This window comes from Anolis sagrei, chromosome Y (genome assembly GCF_037176765.1).
Source record: "Anolis sagrei isolate rAnoSag1 chromosome Y, rAnoSag1.mat, whole genome shotgun sequence".
Taxonomy (NCBI): domain Eukaryota; kingdom Metazoa; phylum Chordata; class Lepidosauria; order Squamata; family Dactyloidae; genus Anolis; species Anolis sagrei.
The window spans coordinates 49,867,932-49,887,800 of record NC_090035.1 but is presented as its reverse complement, the minus strand read 5'-3'; the positions used below and the strand labels follow the sequence as shown (position 1 = coordinate 49,887,800).

The 19,869-nt window shown below is 47.6% G+C and overlaps 1 protein-coding gene across 2 annotated transcripts in view; it reads right to left on the bottom strand.

Annotated features, from left to right (window-relative positions):
* Positions 1–19,869, bottom strand: part of LOC137095296 (actin-binding protein WASF2-like) — a 174,293-nt gene that overhangs the window by 55,397 nt on the left and 99,027 nt on the right. The window contains exons 1-3 of one of the 2 annotated variants that reach the window (XM_067461761.1): positions 6,684–6,713; positions 6,359–6,440; positions 5,423–5,576 (exon numbers count right to left, since the gene is read on the bottom strand). In XM_067461761.1, coding sequence (XP_067317862.1) covers positions 5,423–5,552 — 130 coding nt within the window. In that variant the 5' untranslated portion in view covers positions 5,553–5,576; positions 6,359–6,440; positions 6,684–6,713. Of the gene's footprint in view, positions 1–5,422; positions 5,577–6,358; positions 6,441–6,683; positions 6,714–19,869 lie in introns of those variants that run through there. The other variant, XM_067461760.1, reaches the window with a different exon arrangement.

Here is a 19,869-nt window from a genome sequence, read left to right as displayed (position 1 = left end):
ACACCTGTCGCGGCCATGCAGGAGCTATCACTATGCAGTTGGCCTGCGCTGCCTGGATCCTCTCGATCACCCTGGAGATGAGTGGAAAGGGTGGGAAGATTTAGAAGAGACCGTTCAATCAGTCGAGAAGGAATGCATCTCCGAGGCACCCTGGTACCGCGCCTGGTGGGAGATGGGCACCGAAATGAGGGAGTTGGGCATTCATGAGAGACACGAAGAGATCAACGTCTGGCCATCCCCAGTCCTCGAAGAGCAGGACCAGCTCTTGTGGGTTCAGCCTCCATTTGTGGGACGATGATCATGTGCGACTCAATGAATCCGCCTCGACATTTTGAGAGCCTGGGAGATGTAGCGCTGTGAGCAATATCGACTGGGCTACACACAATTCCCAAAGAGTCAGTGAAAGGGCCAGCAATTTCCTGGACCCTGTTCCACCCTGTTTGTTCACATAGTGCATGGCCACCACGTGGTCCGTGAGGATCTGCATGGACATTCTTGCCCATAACATAAAGGGGCAAAGGCCTTCAGTGATTTGAGCTCCAGATAATTGATGTGGCATAACCTCTCCTTGGCCGACCAAAGGTCTTGGATGGAGAGTTCTCCTGTATGGCATCCCCAGGCGAACATCGATGCATCCATCATGAGGGTGATCGATGGAGGGTCGGGATGGAAGGGGATACCCTTGCAGACATGATGTTGAGTTGTCCAACCATCTCAGGGACTTTTGTACGGCTAACGGGACGGTGAGGCACTTCGCACTGTGATCTGTGATTGGGTTGGTCAAGAAACCATCTCTGTAGAAGCTGAAACAGCAGCCTTGCCAGCGGAGTTACCATCACCGTTGACCTGAACCTGCTTGGCCGTTACCATGCGGGCTTGAATGCATCGGAGTGCTTCGAGGCGGAGCGCCCGAAATCTTGCTTCGGGGAGATACACCAACTAAGTCAGCAAATCAAACATGGTGCCAATGAACTTTATGCATGTTGTTGGGGTCAAGTACGACTTTTGTTTGTTCAGTTGAAGACCGAGGCCCATGAGAAGGTAGAGAGTCTTTTGGATTTGAGTCTTTAGAAGCACCGGTAAGTGCGCTGCCAGCACCAATCGTCTAAGTATGGAAAACTCCGGATTTTTTGCCTCCTGTGTGCGGCCACTACCGACACACATTTTGTGAAGGTTTTTGGAGCCGTAGCCAGATCGATTGGAAATACATTGAAGGCATAGATTTGACCTGCAACACGAAAGGCCAGAAAGCGTCTGTCTTTGTCTTATCGACACGTGAAAATATGTGTCTCAGAGGTCGATGGATGTGAAGAAGTCCTCCGGCCGGAGGAGTAGGAGTATGGGCGACACCGTCACCATTCTGAACTTTTGGGCTTTGATGAAGGAGTTTAGATCACTCAAGTCGAGGATCGGGCAGAGGGAGCCATCCGGCTTGGGGACAGTTAAATAGCATGAGAAAAAGGCCTGCCCGTTCAAGTAGTCAGGGAAGGGAGAGATTGCTCCTTTTTGAAGAAGAGTGTCGACCTCCAATAAGATTGGCAAGGAGAGCTCGGTATCAATGATTCGCCCCATTGGGGGAAGCTCTTTGAACTCTAACGCATAGCCTTCTTCTACCATCTTTAGCACCCACACATCTGAGGTGATGAGTTGCCATGCATCGATGAAATGCGCGAGCCTGTCACCGAAAGGCGGGTGTTGAGGTCAGGGCTGGAAGGCAGGAGCTGAGGGAATGGGCATGGTAGTGGCATCTGTAATGAGCGACGAGACAGTATTGTCCGGGGGGAGGGGGGGTCAAACACGGTGTTTAGTGTGGTTTCCACTTGAAGCTTGACGAGTCCTAGGGCGCTCCTGCTGCTGATGGGAACGTCGATGCTGGGACTGTTGGTGTTGTTGGGTTTGCTGCTGCGGGCCTGGCAATGGGTGAAGAATCTGACGGTATGAATACTGTCAGTACGGGACACCATTTCTGCACCTGGTGTACTGGAACCACTTTGTCCTCTGGGCCTGGAACTGGTTCTCGATCCCACACTTGGCTGCCAGGATCCTGAACTCTTGGTTAGATTTCAGCTTGTCATCAGTGCCTGCATTGAAGAGGCCCAGGGAATCAAAGGGAAGGTCTTCAATAACTTGCCTCGAGGAGGTTGAGAGAGCCAGGCATGTCTCCTAATAGTGACGTCGTGGGCGATCACCTTTCCCACTTATCACCCGTATGTTTGGCCATCTGCATCTGGTGATTCGCCAATGAGTTCACCTCTTGAGTGAGGGTAGATAGCACTGTATGGTCTTCTTCCGACATATGCTGGAAGAAAGGAAGTGCTTTCTCCCAGAGGATTTGTTGGTATGTCCCCATACAAGCGCCATAGTTCGCCATCCTGGCCAGGAGGAGGGCACCTGAGTACAATTATTGGCCGACGGCATCAAATCTTTTCTCCTCTCGGTCAGATGGGGTTGAAGATTGCCTTCCAAACACTTGTGCCACCTTCACGACTACCAAGTTCGGGTCAGGGTGGTGTTTGAGCCATTCCAAGCCCTCATCGTCTGTACGGTACTAGGCCTCAATTTTCTTGGAAGTGGGGGGAATAGACGATGGTTTCTTCCACAAAACTTGGATAACATTGAGGAGGTATGGCAGAAAAGGTAGCAGCGGGGCGGTGGCATCTCGGCTTGGACCCGCTTGAAGACTGGGTCAGTCACTACCTTGGAGGTGTGGTTAATATCCAGGCTTAGAGTGTCAGCCATGCGCATCATCTGGTCGGCGAAGGCCCTGACGTTATCAGTCGGTGACAGAGGGTCTGCCTCGTAAGCATCATGCATTGGGGACCTGTTGATACCCAACGACAGTACCGAGCCGGAATGTACCAAGCCAGGAAGTTCTCCATCTTCTTCCTCTTCGGCTTCAGACGGTGGAGGTGAAGAGGAGGAAGGGGGTTGGGAGTTGAGGAGAGGACTGGGGTTGCTTGGAGGCTGAGGCCTGAGCTGCACGGGCCAGCCTGGCAATCTGTCTCCCCCACTCCGGTGTAACCATGAGAGGAAAGAGCTCTTGTCTGGCAATAAGTCCAGTCGATGGAGGTGGGTTTGGCACCTTGATCACGGTGTCTACCAAAATCACCGGTGACTCCGGACGCTCTTCCACGGATTCCTGTGGCAACTGCTCCTCCAATGCAGGTTGAGGAGGAGGCGAAGATTGAGCCAACTGACTTGGTGAAGACCTTGCTGACGAGGTGGTAGATGAGGCAGTCGTTCTCTTCGATGAAGAAGAGGAAGAAGGTTGGGGCACTGACTTTTTCTTTTTTGCCTGCGGTTGCGACGCAGATCCTTTCAACATCGTCTTCCCAGGCATAGGAGGGATAGGCAAAGAAGAGGTAGCAGCTCGACGCGACTCCTCATGTGCTCTCTTGAAAGCAATGCGCCATCGCCGAAGATGGCGGTGTTGCAGTTGTCGACCTCGTGGAGCGGCCTGACCACACCGAAGCCACTGAACTCATTGACAAATAGTGAATTCATACGGTCTCAGTAGTTACCGTACATGTCTTTTTAGCCTGTCTGGCCAGCCTTGAAGCCTTCAACGTGGTGGACATCATCAAGCAAGACTTCTTCTGTGGGGCCTTGGTTGCCTTTGCCAGGAGGGTCGAGGGCTGTGCCGCATAAAGTGGAAGGCACTGCCGATGCCGACGCCAATGCTGCTGTGGAGGTCGATGGTCAAGGAGTTGATGTCGACATTGCCGGTGCCAACGACTTTTGATATAACAAGTATCGCAGTCGGTGTGTTCAGTTCTTCCGAGAATGGGCCGTCAAGGCCTGGCAATGCCAGCAAGAAACAGCAATGTGAGGCAACGGAGGCACAGAGAGTGCTTGTCGGAATCCGTTATCTTCTTCGAACACTGTGTACAGTGTTTAAATCGGGTTGTGGACATCGCTAGAAGTTCTGAAGTAAGCCTTGCGGCGGAAAAAACAGGAACTGCAAGGTGTGCACGCGGGGCGCCTTTTATGCCCTGCCATGGACTGGGCGGGGTTACCACCAAAACTTGAAAAGTTTAAACTAGAGAAGTTTCCGTTGGAGCCTGCGCAGGCGCAGACACTCCACACGTGTGCATTCACAGAGACCATGAAGAAAAATATCCATGTATAAGATTATCTGCCAGCCAAAAACAGATTGTTCACATTTGTTATTAGTAGAAATAACACTGCATGAAAATAGGGCCTTCACAATTGGGGGGGGGGGGGGGTGAATAGAGTTTTCTTGGGACTTGATAGACAGAAGGGCTGGTCCAGGCTTCAAAAAATACCTTAACATAAACAATGCCGGGATATTGACAGAAATGTTGTTAACTGCTGTCAAGTTAGCTTTGACCAATAGAATCCCTATGAATGAAAGCCCTTCAAGACACCTTGTTGCTAACAGCCCTGCTCATGCATTATTATGGCTTCCCTGACTGAATCAATCCAGCTGTAATGTGGTCTTCCTCTTTTTTTATCACCTTCCACTTTGTCCAGCCTCACAGAAGCATGCTTCCTCCGAGAGATTTGCTGCAGACAGTTAAGCAACACAGTGAATTCCAAGGATTCTTGGCCTAAACCCAGACTACAGCTCTTTAGAATAGTGTGAAGTTCAGTGAGGTCTCTGCGAGATTAATTAGCCTAATGTTTATATGACATTGACAGGACAATCCCTATCTTACTGATTAAAAGCACACAAAAAACTACTTAGTAAACTTTCAGGATTCTCAGGGTTGATATTTTAGTAAATAAACAAACAAAAAGGAAAGAAGACATTTTTCACAAATGTATAATTCTAAGTCCCGAGACTGTATTTCCAGATGAAGGACTGTAGTATTTATGCAAGGAAGGGTATGTGTTATAAACTTGTATCACAATCCAAAAAACCCGCATATATACTCAGATCTACTTGAAACATTTAATATCGAAGGCAATATGTTGTCCCTATCAGGACATTTCAGCATGGCAGAGCAGCCTGTTTTTGGTTCACAATACCATAATACTACAACTCTACATGAGAAGATTTTGATAAATGAGTATGATCATACAGGATATTGAAAACACTCATATAACCAATGTCTAACGCTATGCTCTGTATGTTAGTTTCTTAGTCCAGATCTTTTGTCTATATGGAAGTCATTCCAGAAGACGGCAACTTCCTTCGAAATTCAAGAGGAAGTCAGGACAGCAACATCCTTATTCCATCTGCATGTTTGCTACAGTTGCTCTGCACATCCCTGACAACACTCACATTTTTAACAACAACACAGTGAATGGCTGAAAGAAGAAATCATAGTTCACTGAGGTTTTGACCGAGAAGCTCTTTTCTTATGACCCATGAAAGACAGATGGGGAGAAATAGGAACACAAGGGAAAGAAGACAGCCAAGATCTCCTGAGGGCAGAGTGCCTGCCATGGTACTTACTCAGGCTGCCCAGCTGTCGAATGACATTTGCTAGAGTGATGTTGGTCACACTTTCCAGCTCACTGCGAACACTGGGCAATGTTTGACGGCACAGGTGCCTTGGCTCGATGTTTCTTGTTACTAATGGCATGGTGGACCAGCTTCAAGTTGTGCTCTAGAAGAGACAAAAATCCCCAAAAAGGAAAAGGATTAGTCAGCCACAGAAACAAACACCAGAGGCGCAGCATTCATATCCCTATTCAGACATCAGTTTTACCTATGCCACCACATTCCAACTGAAAGGATCTGCGAGAATCTAACGTGACAAAAGTTACTAATAAAGCATTTGCAAGTATGTTAACCTGCAAATTAAAACTTGGCCCCACCAATCGCACCTGCCAAGCAAGTGAGACTGAGAGCAGGGCCTCCCCAGAAGATCTTAACCTCCATGACGGTCCACAGAGGGAGATACATTTGGACAAGCATATGTGAACTTAAAGGCACATGTGAACATAAGTATATGAATTTAAGTCCTCTGTTGACTTATGGTGATTTAAAAAAATCACAGGGTTTTCTTAGGCAAGAAATACTCAGAGGTGGTTTTGCCAGTTCCTTCCTTTGAAATATAGCCTACAGTACCAGGCATTCATTAGCAGGCTCCCATCCAAGGGATGAGTCTGCTTAGCTTCAAAGACCAGATAGAATCTGGTGCCTTTAGGATTCACACACACACACACACTCACACACATACACACACACACACACACCATTTTAAATGCTTCAATGATCAGTCTACCTTCCAAACTCGTATTTTTCCTCTAAACACTGAAATCACAGAGGAAAAACAGATCCAACCAGCAAAAATAAAGAATGCTGCAATTTGTTGGCTCATTTCTTGGGAGGAAGAGGGAGCACCCGCCTCCCTCCTGCCAGGTCAGATAGACTATGGTTGCTTACCTGTAATAGGGGTTCTCTGAATGGTCCTCCATGGAATCCACACAATTGGTAGTCTGATGCACGTGTGCAGCAACCCCGGAATCTGGATGAAAAATAAGACCAATTAGTAGCCCCACCCCTCCCCCAAAGGTATGCCAGTACCACTGCTCAGTTCCCCGCCGCTGCAGCAACAGAACGGCAGGACCATGCGTGGGGAGGAAGGGTGGGGATGTGTGGATTCCATGGAGGACCACTCAGAGAACCACAGTTACAGGTAAGCAACCATAGTTTCATTTTCATGGTCTCCGTAGAATGCACACAATTGATAGAGTTGCAAGCTACTCACCGAGGAGGTGGGTGTCATGGGAGTGCCGCCGAAAGGATCAGTGGTTATTGACTGGTTATTGACTGCCAGGAGGAGAAAAAGTCCCGAAGGCGGGAACCAAACACAAAATGCACCCTCCCGTCTTTTGCTGCTCCTCAAAGAAATGAAAACGTTGGGGCAACACCATGCCCTAAAAGGGTGTCATCAGGGGGAACCGGTGGGCACAGAGAGGTAGAGGTCGGGTGGTCAGTGCTAAAGCCGGCACCGTGGCTAGCCCTGATAGAGGGGCTTACCCTGTTGTCGAGGCCTGTCATGTTGCGGTTGCCTGGAGAGTTAGGGCATAGAGGCCTGCGGGAAAGGCCTGGAGCCCGTAGGGTAGGCACGGCGAGGGTATGTCTGACGTGGTGTGGACCACCGCTCCCCTGATCGGTACGGCCGTTGGATGGGGTAGACAAACTTGTGGGCTGCCTGGCGGATGTCTTGCCTGCTCTTGAGCTGGGTATCCATCTCAGAATTTAAGAGGCCCGCGTCGTGGGGTTGGAGATGTTCGGCGAGGGACTTTCCCTCTTCAGACAAGGTCGATGCGCGCAGCCAGGCATGGAGGCGGACAGCTGTTGAAATCACCAGAAGACGGCACACCGAGTTGGTGGCGTGCTTGTCCATGTCTTTTTGGAACCGTGAGAGAAGAAGTGCTTCCTGATGAATAGCTGAGGCGAACGGCCGATGCTGGGCAGGGAGATACTAAAGGTAAGTGGACATCCAGTTCCAGAGATAGGTCTGATAGGAAGACAAATAGGCTTGATAATTGGCCAGGCGGGTTGCAAAAGAAGCGCTGGTATAGACCTTCTTCCCTAGGGCGTCGACATTCTTTCCCTCTCTATCTGATGGCAAGGGTTGAGGTTTAAATATTTTGCTATAATATAGATTGGTTCTTGAATGAAATGCATACAACAAAAATACCACTTGTATCCCGAGAACAAATTTTCAAGTGTATAATTTTGTAAGTATTCAAATGTGTTGTAACTTGTGGTATTTAATGGATATGTTCAACAAATATTGATGCAATAACAAGTGTGAAGACTTTACTAATTTCTTAATGTGTAAAATACTTGAATATTAAGTATTTCTACAATATAATCATTTTCAACATAGTAATTTTCAAACTCTCATATTCACATTTCATTTCTTTGATGTAGACACCACTGACTCAAAAATATCTCAAAAAAAAATCTGTATCCCCCGAGGAGAATTTGTTCAAGTGTATAATTTGTAAGTACTTAAATGTGTTGTAACTTATGATATTTAATGATACAGATGTTCTATATGTATGCTACTGGAGTAAAACATTGATTTGTACATTAATTTCAGTCCACCAGAGGAAGGCCTGAGGTAGGCCGAAACCGGTTGTGGTCGGCTGATCCACAAGCTACTTATAAGAAGATACGACAAAGAAGAAAATTGGCACCATATTGTTTGTTGTCGCTGTGAGGTTAACAGTGCAGCATGTTTATATACTGTTGTTGAATTTTATCATTGTTTATGTTATACAAGTGGTATTTTTGTTGTATGCGTTTAAACATTTTGCCCAGCATCATGTCCGTCACAACCGTGTTGGGCTTTGGAGTTTCGCGACCCAAGAGGCTGCAGAGAGATCAATCTTGTAGAGGAGGTCATTGCGACGAGAGACGGGCGACCCAAGGGAGGGAGAAGCGTCACGCGGTTTCGCCAACTGGAGTAGGTAAGGAATGGACGGAAGAACCGAGGGCAGCATAGCCGCTTGTTCTTGTTCATCAGAGGGGAATAAATAGTCATCCACTGGTTGTTGTGGGTTAGTGACTGGGACCTTCAGCACTTGAGACAAGCAGGTAAGCATGGCAGAGAAGCCCGCCGCGTCGGGCGGGTATGGGGCCTGGACGGGATCCGCATCCTCGTGTGGAGGGTCAGAGTCGGAGGAATGGGAGCCAGACAATGAAGAGTGATCCCGGTTAGGAGAATCTGAATAGCAGCCCTGCAGAGTGAGGCCCGGTTGGGCAGCCCCCTGGAGAGAGGGGATAGGGGGAGAGGTCAGGTGGTGCTCTAGCACCAAAGCCGGGCCAAACACATAGGCCTTGCCCCCAGGTGAGTAATGGATAAACTGCTCACTATGGGGTCGGGGGCTGGAGTGCCCCCCCAGGTAACGAGGCTGCCCGAGGCCCTTGCCGAGGGAGGAGGTGAGGTGAAGGCAGGAGGCTTGTAAAGAGAAGGTCTGCGGGCCGAGAAGGGCGAAAGGAGCACCAGGTCTAGTAGGGGCGCCTGGGTCGCGCGGCCCTCTGCGGCTACTGATGAGCGGGAGTCCGCAGAGCGGCTGTGCGGGCCCGCCTCCACTGCCTCGGCGCAGCACCTCGTGGATCCGGCCGTCAGGCCTCTGCGCCGGGGTAGGTGGGCCCAGGGAGCGAGCGGGCTGGGGAGGGCACGGCGTTGGTGTGGGCGAGGCCGCTGGCCAAGAATCCCCCTTCTTCTCCTTCTTTTTGGGCTTCTCCGCCCCGGAGGTGGAAGGGCAGGCGGAGAGAGAGTGGGAGCGTGGCCGCTTGGAGGAAAAAGGTGCTGAAGAAGCAGGTGGGGCAGTGGAGGCATCCGGCGAGGGAAGGGCAGCGGGAGAGGTGGAGTGAAGAGGGCTCTCTCATAGAGAAGATCCTTCAGCCAGGTATGCCTCTGTTTGCGAGCCTGGGGGAGTTAAAGACTTACAAGCCGTGCAGGAGTCAATGGCGTGGGTCTCCCCCAAGCAGAGGAGGCAACTATCATGCCCATCCATCTCCGGGAAGGCGCTGCCGCAGATGGAACACTTTTTAAAACCAGAAGCCATTGGAAGGAGCAAAGTGAGCAAGGTGCTGCTGCGTGCGCAGAAAAAGGGAACTGAGCAGTGGCACCACGTGGTACTGGCATATCCTTGGGGGAGGGGTGGGGCTACTAATTGGTCTTATTTCTCATCCAGATTCCGGGGTTGCTGCGTATGTGCATCAGACTACTAATTGTGTGCATTCCACGGAGACCACGAAGATGAATGAACAACTGCTGGAGGAGACAGCTGTCTTGTGACAAACACTCTGATCTGCTGTGGATGGAATAAAAAAAAATAGAAGCAGGAAGGGGAACATGGCTTCCTGTCACCAACAGCAACAACAAAGAATAATTTTTTAAGTCAGCTGTTTATACTTGACTTTGAACCATCCTTTTATAGTCTCTGTGGCAGCTGGCAGCTTATCTCTTAGGTCCAGGAGTCATTCCTGGATGCTTTTCTATCAGGGCGTAAGGGGCTGAAGCTGATATTAGCTTCTGCTAATTACCTCCCAAGCCAAAAATCTGAATTTCCAAATATGACCTGCCAATGCAGTAGAGTTCAAGATTTGGAGGGCATAAAACAGCATCCAAAGTTTTGTGCATAACATGATGCTACAAAAATCTCACGAAATTAATAGCTAGAAAATCTTGACAGGAATACATTTACCTTCTAACACAGTGGTTCTCAACCTTTCTAATACCGTGACCCCTAAATACAGTTCCTCATGTTGTGGTGACCCCTAACCATAAAATTATTTTCATTCCTACTTATTTTACTACTTATAATTTAATTATTTAATATTAAATTCAATTATTCATCAAGTGCCCTGCTATGGTTGACTTCTCCGGTTGAATCAGTCTGCAGTGTTCCTTAATTCGTGTTTTGGGAAATGCTGCATTTGGCGGTCCCTGTACATGCTATATGGTAGACTCCTGCAGAAGTCCTGCAGATCCTCTCACTTCTGCAGGAGTCTACCGGATACCCTACAGCTGTAGACAAGTCTCCATAGGGACCACCAAACGCAGCAACATTGCCCAAACACAAGTCAAGGTACATGAAAGGCACTGCAGACTACTTCAACCTGAGAAGTCAGTCACAGCAGAGCACCTGATGAACCAACCTGGACACAGCAGATTATTGGAGAACACAGAAATGCTGGACCACTCTCACAACCACCATGTCAGACTACACAGAGAAGCCACTGAAATCCACATGAAGTACATGGACAATTTCAACAGAAAGGAGGAAACCATGAAAATGAACAAAATCTGGCTACCAGTATTAAAATCTCTAAAATCAGGACAGTAAATGAAGACCAACACTCAGAAAACTGGGGAATTCCAGGCATGAAACAATCAGGGCCAGCTAGCATCTCCCAACAAAGAATTACCCCAGGCAGGAATCTGTCACACCTTGAAGCTGCAAAGCTTTGCAATGCTAATCAAGGTGATTAGTTCCAACATTCACAGTTACCTCCAACAGACAATCATTCTTCCTCCCATCCTGGACATTCCACAGATATATAAACCTCCCTTGCCTAGATCCCAACAACCTCTGAGGATGCCTGCCATAGATGTGGCAGGTATCAGGAGAGAATGCTTCTGGAACATGGCCATACAGCCCAGAAAACTCACAGCAACCCAGTAAAATAAATATCTTATATGCAGTAAAATAAATATCTTATATTTTCATTGTTACAAATAGAATATAATTAAAGCATAGCAATGAATCACAAAAACAATATGTTTGGGGGAGTATGGGCAATGAATGATGGGATTTGCAGTACCTTCAACAAATTCTGCTCTGACTTCCACAGACTACTGAGACCCCCAGGAATTACAGAACTGGACCAAATTTAGAACACAGAACTGCCATGACCAACAGAATATGCTAGAATGGTTTGGGAAGAATTGACAGTGATTTAGGGGAGATGTAGTTTGTCTACATCTGGAGAGTACTGTGAACCCAAACAGCTATGGATCTGGACCAACCTTGGCACAAATACGCAATATGCCCAAATTTGAACACGGGTGGAGTTTGGGGAAAATAGACTGTGACATTTGGGAGTTGGAGTTGGTTAGATTTATAGTTCACCTACAATCAAAGAGGTTCTCACTGCATATTTGTGGCAAAGGCAGGCATGGGCAAACTTGGGCCCTCCAGGTATTTTGGACTTCAATTGCCACAATTCTTAACTGCCTACCAGCTGTCAGGAATTGTGGGAGTTGATGTTCAAAACAACTGGAGGGCCCAAGTTTGCTCCGTGCATGCTAAGGTCACCCGGAGAGGCACCCCCTCCTTTTCCCTCCCTCCCTCATTCCTTCCTTCCAAAAACAAAAACACAACACAGAGGAGGAGGAGGCAGCAAAGTAGCTGGGGTCCCCTGCAGCCAGTGCATCCTCCGTGCATGCCAGGTGCTGCTCGACTCCCCTAATGTCACTGTCTCCAGCTCCCCAGCAGCACTGAGTGTCATCCAGAGCCAGCAGCAGCGTCCCTTCTTCCGTTCCTTTTCTCCTTTCCCCCAATGCACAGACGGATGGCTGGCTGCAAACACCGGGGCTGTAAACCTGGGAAATGGGATGTGTTTAGGCAGTTTGGATTAGGGAGGGGAGAGGGAATGGCAGGAAGATGGAAGAAAGGAAGCAGGGAAGAAAAAGGAAGGAAGGAGAAAGGGGAGGGGAAGAAGAAAGGGAAGGAATTGAATGAGGGAAGGGAAAAAAGTAAGGCAGGCAGGCAGGGAGGAAGGATCCTGCGCCGTGGGGAAAAACAAAAAAGAGCATTTGTCTTGGGGGGGGGAGGGGGGTGATATTGGTAAGGATGTGAGAACAATCTTCCAAAGAAAACTTAGCCCAAACCCTGCACCCCCCCCCCCAAAAAAAACCCCCAAAACAAACCCATCTGGGAAACAGACTGAAACTCAACCGAGTGGCCACTGATCGCATCTCTTTCCTTCTTACACAAAAACCGCCAGGAGAGAATGCTACTGAAACCTGCCCATAAGGCTGAAAAACTCACAGCAATCCAGCCAGGTCTCTGCCTCAGAGGGTTTCAGGGAAAGAGGTGAAGTAAAAAGGACTAGAAAGAAAAGGGGCAGGGTGCCTCAACACCTTCATTTTCTCCTTCCTCCTCCTTCTCCTCCTCCTTCTCCTGGAGAAGGTGCTGCACGTGGCTCCAGTCCCCGCAGCCCGAGGGGAGGAGCAGCGGGCCCTTCACTTCCCCCTTTCTGGCGCTCTGCCTGCCCCATAGCCTGCAGGGAAGGCAGGGGGAGCGCAGCGGTGGATCTCTTCACTCCCTCTCCCCCCCCCCCCCCCCCACACACACACACACCTCCGTGCTGCTTTTTGTGCTCAGTTTGGTTGTTTGGTTTGGATCCAAACTGGCAGAGGGGCCCCGGCAGCCATTCCAGGGAGGTGGAGGGGGCGGGGCATAAGGAGGCCATGTTGTGACCCCTCCAAAATTGCCCCGCGACCCTGCTAGGGGTCGCGACCCCCAGGTTGAGAAACACTGTTCTAATGGCTCTTGCTGTGCCTGGGTACTGCAGGGGTCAGAGCATGTGCTATATCCATAATCACAGTAAACAGTAAAGATAAACTTCGAAGTGCTATTTTTAACACTCACAGAATTGGTTGTACTTTTCAATATTCAATGCAGTTTTCACTCATCCTTGTAAATTTTGCAAGTCTTTTACAGGTGGAAAACTGGAGCTAAAAATTTAATCCAAGTTACACACCATGCTCTTGCTTGAACAAGATGTATGGCTTTTCCTTCTCAAACCTGCCTCTGTGCAAGAATGATCTCAAATGCAATACTCATATGGTTGTCATGGCCACTTAGCCATTACAGGCATTTAATCCTGTTGAAAGGCAGAGTTACACAACATACTGAAAACAGCAATCTTGTAGTGGGACATAGGATCACATGCATAGCACTGTAAAGTCATCACACAGCTACCGGAGCCCCCGGTGGAGCAGTGGGTTAAACCCCTGTGCCGGCAGGACTGAAGATCGACAGGTCACAGGTTCGAATCCGTGGGAGAGTGTGGATGAGCTCCCTCTATCAGCTCCAGCTCCTCAAGCGAGGACATGAAAGAAAGGTCCCATAAGGATAATAAAACATCAAAACATCCAGGTGTTCCCTGGGCAACATTCTTGCAGACGGCCAATTCTCTCATACCAAAACCGACTTGCAGTTTCTCAAGGTGCTCCTGACATGACCAAAAATCACACAGCCAGCATTTCCACACGTGCCTTATGTATTGTCTGCCATGCAAGAGGGAGGTGGAGGTGTTTGATACAGAGTGTTTTATAAGAGAGATGGGGATCTGATTCTGGGGATAGTGTCTGTTGCAACAACTCTGTACAATGCAGAACAAATGGGGTGCTCCTTGCATTCCAGACAACATTCTGCTATTACAGGAGGAGTTTGAATTGTGCATGCCTTATACGTGACTGAGCTGTGAGTCTAAGCAGCTGCAGCCAGCACAGCCAATGGTGAGGACTGTTGAGGATTGGAGTCAAACCACATCTGGTAGCCTGCACAATTTCCACCCCAACTGTAACATCTACAGATTGTATCTACAGGGCGTTTTTGTGTTAGGAGCAACTGGAGTCATTTCTAGTGAGAGAGAATTTGCCATCTGGACAGGAGAAAGCCTGGATGTGTTACCATACTGTGGGAGGCTTCTGTCATGTCCCTGCATGGGTAGTTGGAGCTAAAAGAGAGGAGCTCACCCCACCCCCCAGACTCAAACTGCCAACCTTTCGGTCTGCAGTCCTGCCAGCACAAGAGTTTAACCTATTGCACCACCAGGGGCTCCTATCTATGGGGCTAAAGGCCCAGCAAGTAACACTGATTGTCATTTCTACTAGAGATATGCTCAGTATCTGAACTCCACTATATTGTTGGTGGACACATTCGGAAGCTGCCAGAGAAAAAGTGAGACTTAAGGTAAAGATTCCCCTGACATTAAGTCTAGTCGTATCCGACTCTGGGAGTTGGTGCTCAACTCCATTTCTGAACCAAATAGCCGTTGTCCATAGACACTTCTGAAGTCATGTGGCCAGCATGACTACATGGAGCACCGTTACCTTCCCACAGAAGTGGCACCTATTGATCTACTCACATTTGCATGTTTCTGAACTGCTAGGTTGGCAAAAGCTGGGCCTAATAGCGGGAACTCACCCTGCTCCCAGATTCAAGTTGGCAACTTTTCAGTCAGCACGTTCAGCAACTCAGCAGTTTAACCCGCTGTGCCACCAGGGGGGGCTTTGAGACTTAGTTTGGTATAAAAATCAAATAAATACAGAAATTATAAACACAGCAAATAAGAAAATGAACAATTAAAATTACTAGACAATAAACACAGTATCCTTATATGATCCCTCTGCTTCTACTTTAGCTCAATAATACATGAAAAGTATGTAAAACTATGTATGACTCAGATTCAAATACCAAACTTGCTTGTGTTGATGATACTGAATACCTGGGGAACTATGTTGCAAATTCAGTACTACAAAGAATCTAGACACTAAATTGTTATTTTTCTTCATAGTGTCCAATGAAACCAGATTTGTTATAAAATCCAAATAAAAGGCTGACAATATGGGCCATAATGCTGCACACAGTAATTTAATTTAGCAAAATCAACTAACAAGATAACAGCATTATGGCTGTGGCATTTCCATGTCGTGATTTTTTTAAAAAAGTTTCTATTTAGTGGTAGCATACAGATGTTGTAACAGCACTGCAAAAAGAACAGATTACTTACATATAAATGGGTTCCCTGTACCTCTACAATTCAGCATTCAGAATCTTCTTGAAATGAACAATCTTGTTGGCATCAATCTTCCATCCATATATATACCTAAGCTTCAACTATTTGCTCAGTTCTGATTATGAAGCCTGTGTGGGTACCCATAAGAGTAAAAGAGGATTTCCTTACTATATAGTGTTCAGTTTTCTTTCTTCCATATCACAATGAACAGATTGTTGCTCTTTGCTGTATCAACTGCAGTGGCATTTAGTATAGGGTGTTTCAGCAATATGGCCAGTGGGTCTTTCTGAATTTTATGAAAGTTCTGGTTTTTAGATGAAAAAGGAACTGATGAAGGAACAACCTCTGAGATACTAGCAATCTTTAAAAATGATGGCTACATAAAGATCAAACCTGCAGGAATTCGGGCTACGTGAATTATTTTAAAAACAGAGTCAGCAGCTAGAGATTCAGGATGTTTTAGCTACCGCCCAAGGGCCATGACCATCCTAAGGCCTTGCTCAGTTGAAGATCTCAAATTATGTGAAGAGGACTACAATTTGAGGCTCTCACATTGATATCTATATCTATCTATATCTATCTATATATCTATATCTATATGTATAGATAGATAGCCCAAGGGGCAGCTGGGCCCAACCCAAGGGGCAGCTGGGCTTTCCACAGAAGTTGAGGAAGCAGGAACCCATTTTGTTTCCTTCTGCTTCAGGGTAAGCTTTGTTTGAATTTAACAGCTTTCAGGGCTGCTTTCTTTGAGAGGCGGGGCTTCCTGAGTTTAAAAAATAACTGCTGAGAGGCGGGGCTTCCTGGTTATCCTATATAAACCAGTGTCTGAACCCAAGGGGCAGCTGGGCTTTCCACAGAAGTTGAGGAAGCAGGAACTCGTACACTCAGTAACCTATACTTTCACCCCTGCATACAGACAACAACATCAAACACACACCAAGAGAATTAGCAACCTCCAGATGGAACAAACACGAAAACTTCCCATCTCATGCACTAGCTGTGGCATGTTCAGCTTTTTCACACTACAATTACTCAATTACATCTGCCCCAAGTGTACACAGATCACTCGCATGGAACACAGGATACGACAACTCGAGGACCGTATTAAGACCCTTAAGGACATTCAGGAACTTGAGCTCTTCTTAGATACCACACACCACACTGGCCTAGACACGCAGCCCATATCACACCAACATTACGGGGAGGCTCAACAGAACAGCACCTCAGATGTGGACAACCCTCAGGCTTGGAGAAATGTCACCCTTAGAAGGACACATAGGACCCAGAAGCCTCCTCAGAATACCTCTGCTCAGCTGCAGTTACACAATAGATTCCAAATTCTCACACAACTAGCACCTGACCAAGAAACACAACATATTGGGGAAGACCAGAATGGCTTAGATACTGATCAGTGGCTCATCCTTGATCAGTGTGCGGGGGACAGCCCTGACTGGGACAACACTTCACAGCATTCACACTTGCACAATCCTGCAGGTGTACCATCCCCAACCATAGACCAGGAGCAACAGGAACACATACAGGAGAACCATAGGCTCTCGGACGAATCTCAATGGATTGTCCTTGACGAATGCACCGGGGATGTCGAGGAGGAGGACAACACTTTTCACCTACACAATTCACACCAACAGGATCACTTTTCTGGAGACCTACACACTACATTGCACAAAAGGGGCGCTGTCATTCCTGAAAGTAAACAGGTCTTGGTAGTAGGCGACTCCCTCCTTAGAGGAACGGAAGCTGTCATTTCCAGACCAGATGGGATGGCTCGAGAAATATGCTGCCTACCGGGGGCAAAAATACACCATATCACTCAGAGGCTCACCAGGCTCCTCAAGCCCTATCACCGTCCTCCCCTCATGTTGATTCATGTAGGAACCAATGATACTGCAAGGCATACGTTTCAAAAGATCACAAATGATTTTCGAGCTCTAGGAGCAATGCTAAAAGAATGTAATGTACAGGTGGTCTTTTCATCCCTCCTCCCTGTTGTAAGACACGGACCCACAAGAGCCAGAAAAATAGTACAGGTCAATGACTGGCTTAGAAAATGGTGTCAGGAGGAACGCTTTGGCTTCCTCGACCATGGCCTGCTATTCCAGGAGGATGGCCTACTGGCAAGGGATGGGGTGCATCTCACACAAGTAGGAAAACACTTTTTTGCTCACAGACTCGCAAACCTCATTAGACGCACTTTAAACTAGGTCCACCGGGGGAGGGGGACAACAGCCTTGCGAACACTACTTTACCCATAATGTCTGGGAATCGCCAGAAGGCTAAACGGAGGGCTGCACAAACACAACAAGGACCATGTACCAAAAGCACAATAATCCCAATTAAACAGCTCAAGGGAAGATCCCAGGGGCTCACATGTCTTTACACTAATGCACAGAGCATGGGAAATAAACAAGACGAACTCCAACTTCTAGCACAACACCACAAATATGATATCATAGCCATCACTGAAACCTGGTGGGATGACTCCTATCGCTGGAATGTAGATATCGAGGGGTATAACCTCTTTCACAGAAACCGAACAAAGGGGAGAGGAGGCGGAGTAGCCTTATATGTCAAAAACTCTTATGCTGCAGAAGAAATTCAAGACAGCAATCTGGGAAACCAGCTTGAAATCATCTGGATAAGAATCAAGGGAACTGGGACTCAAAAAGATGTCGTTGTAGGCGTCTACTACAGACCCCCAAGCCAGGAGGAAGATCTTGATGAAGTCTTCTGCCAACAGTTGACCAAACAGGCACAGAGAAGAGATGTAGTAGTCATGGGCAATTTCAACTATCCCGATATTTGCTGGAAAACAAACTCGGCCAAGAGTACAAGGTCCAACAAATTCCTCGCTTGCCTTGCAGACAATTTCATGGTCCAGAAGGTAGAAGAGGCAACAAGGGGATTGGCTACTCTTGATCTCATCCTAACAAATGCGGAGGACCTGATCGATGCGGTCGAAGTGGTAGGATCCTTAGGGGCAAGTGACCATGTGCTCCTGCAATTTGAGGTACAAAGGAAGGCCGAAACTAAGACAAGTCAAACCCGCATTTTGGACTTTAGGAGAGCTGATTTCCAAAAAATGAAGGAAACGCTGAGCAGCATTCCGTGGACACAGATACTAAAAGACAAGGGAGCTACGGATGGATGGGAATTTCTCAAGAGTGAAATACTCAAGGCGCAATTGCAAACCGTGCCAACAAAGAGAAAAAATAGGACAAGTGCAAAGAAGCCAGAATGGATGTCCAAAGAACTTCTAACTGTGCTAAGACACAAAAGAGACATGCACAAGAAGTGGAAAAAGGGAGAAATCACCAAAGAAGAATTCAAACAAATAGCCAACACCTGTAGGGAAAAGGTCCGCAAGGCTAAAGCAAAAAATGAGCTCAGACTTGCCAGGGACATTAAAAACAATAAAAAGGGCTTCTTTTCGTATGTCAGTAGAAAAAGGAAAAACAAGGAGGCGATAGGACCTCTTCGAGGAGAAGATGGGGCAATGCTGACAGGGGATAGGGAAAAGGCAGAACTACTTAATGCCTTCTTTGCCTCGGTCTTCTCACAAAAAGAGAGTCTTCAACCTCAGCAAGATGGAGTGGATGAGGGATTGGAGGACATCCAACCCCAAATTGGGAAAGAAGTCGTCCAGGAATACCTGGCCGCTCTTAATGAGTTCAAGTCCCCAGGGCCAGATCAACTACACCCCAGAGTATTGAAGGAACTAGCGGAAGTCATTTCGGAACCATTGGCAACCATCTTTGAGAGTTCTTGGAGAACGGGAGAAGTTCCAGCAGATTGGAGGAGGGCCAATGTGGTCCCAATCTTCAAGAAGGGAAAAAAGGACGACCCAAACAACTACCGTCCGGTCAGCCTCACGTCGATACCGGGCAGGATTCTGGAAAAGATTGTTAAGGAAGTGGTCTGCAAACACTTAGAAACAAATGCGGTCATCGCTAATAGTCAACATGGATTTATCAAAAACAAGTCATGCCAGACTAATCTGATCTCTTTCTTCGATAGAGCTACAAGCTGGGTAGATGCGGGGAATGCCGTGGATGTAGCATACCTGGATTTCAGTAAGGCCTTCGACAAGGTCCCCCATGACCTTCTGGCAAGGAAACTAGTCCAATGTGGGCTAGGCAAAACTACGGTGAGGTGGATCTGTAATTGGTTAAGTGGACGAACACAGAGAGTGCTCACTAATGCTTCCTCTTCATCTTGGAAAGAAGTGACGAGTGGAGTGCCGCAGGGCTCCGTCCTGGGCCCGGTCCTGTTCAACATCTTTATTAATGACTTAGATGAAGGGCTAGAAGGCAGGATCATCAAGTTTGCAGACGACACCAAATTGGGAGGGATAGCCAATAGTCCAGAGGACAGGAGCAGAATTCAAAACGATCTTGACAGATTAGAGAGATGGGCCAAAACTAACAAAATGAAGTTCAACAGTGACAAATGCAAGATACTCCACTTTGGCAGAAAAAATGAAATGCAAAGATACAGAATGGGGGACGCCTGGCTCGAGAGCAGTACGTGTGAAAAAGATCTTGGAGTCCTCGTGGACAACAAGTTAAACATGAGCCAACAATGTGATGTGGCGG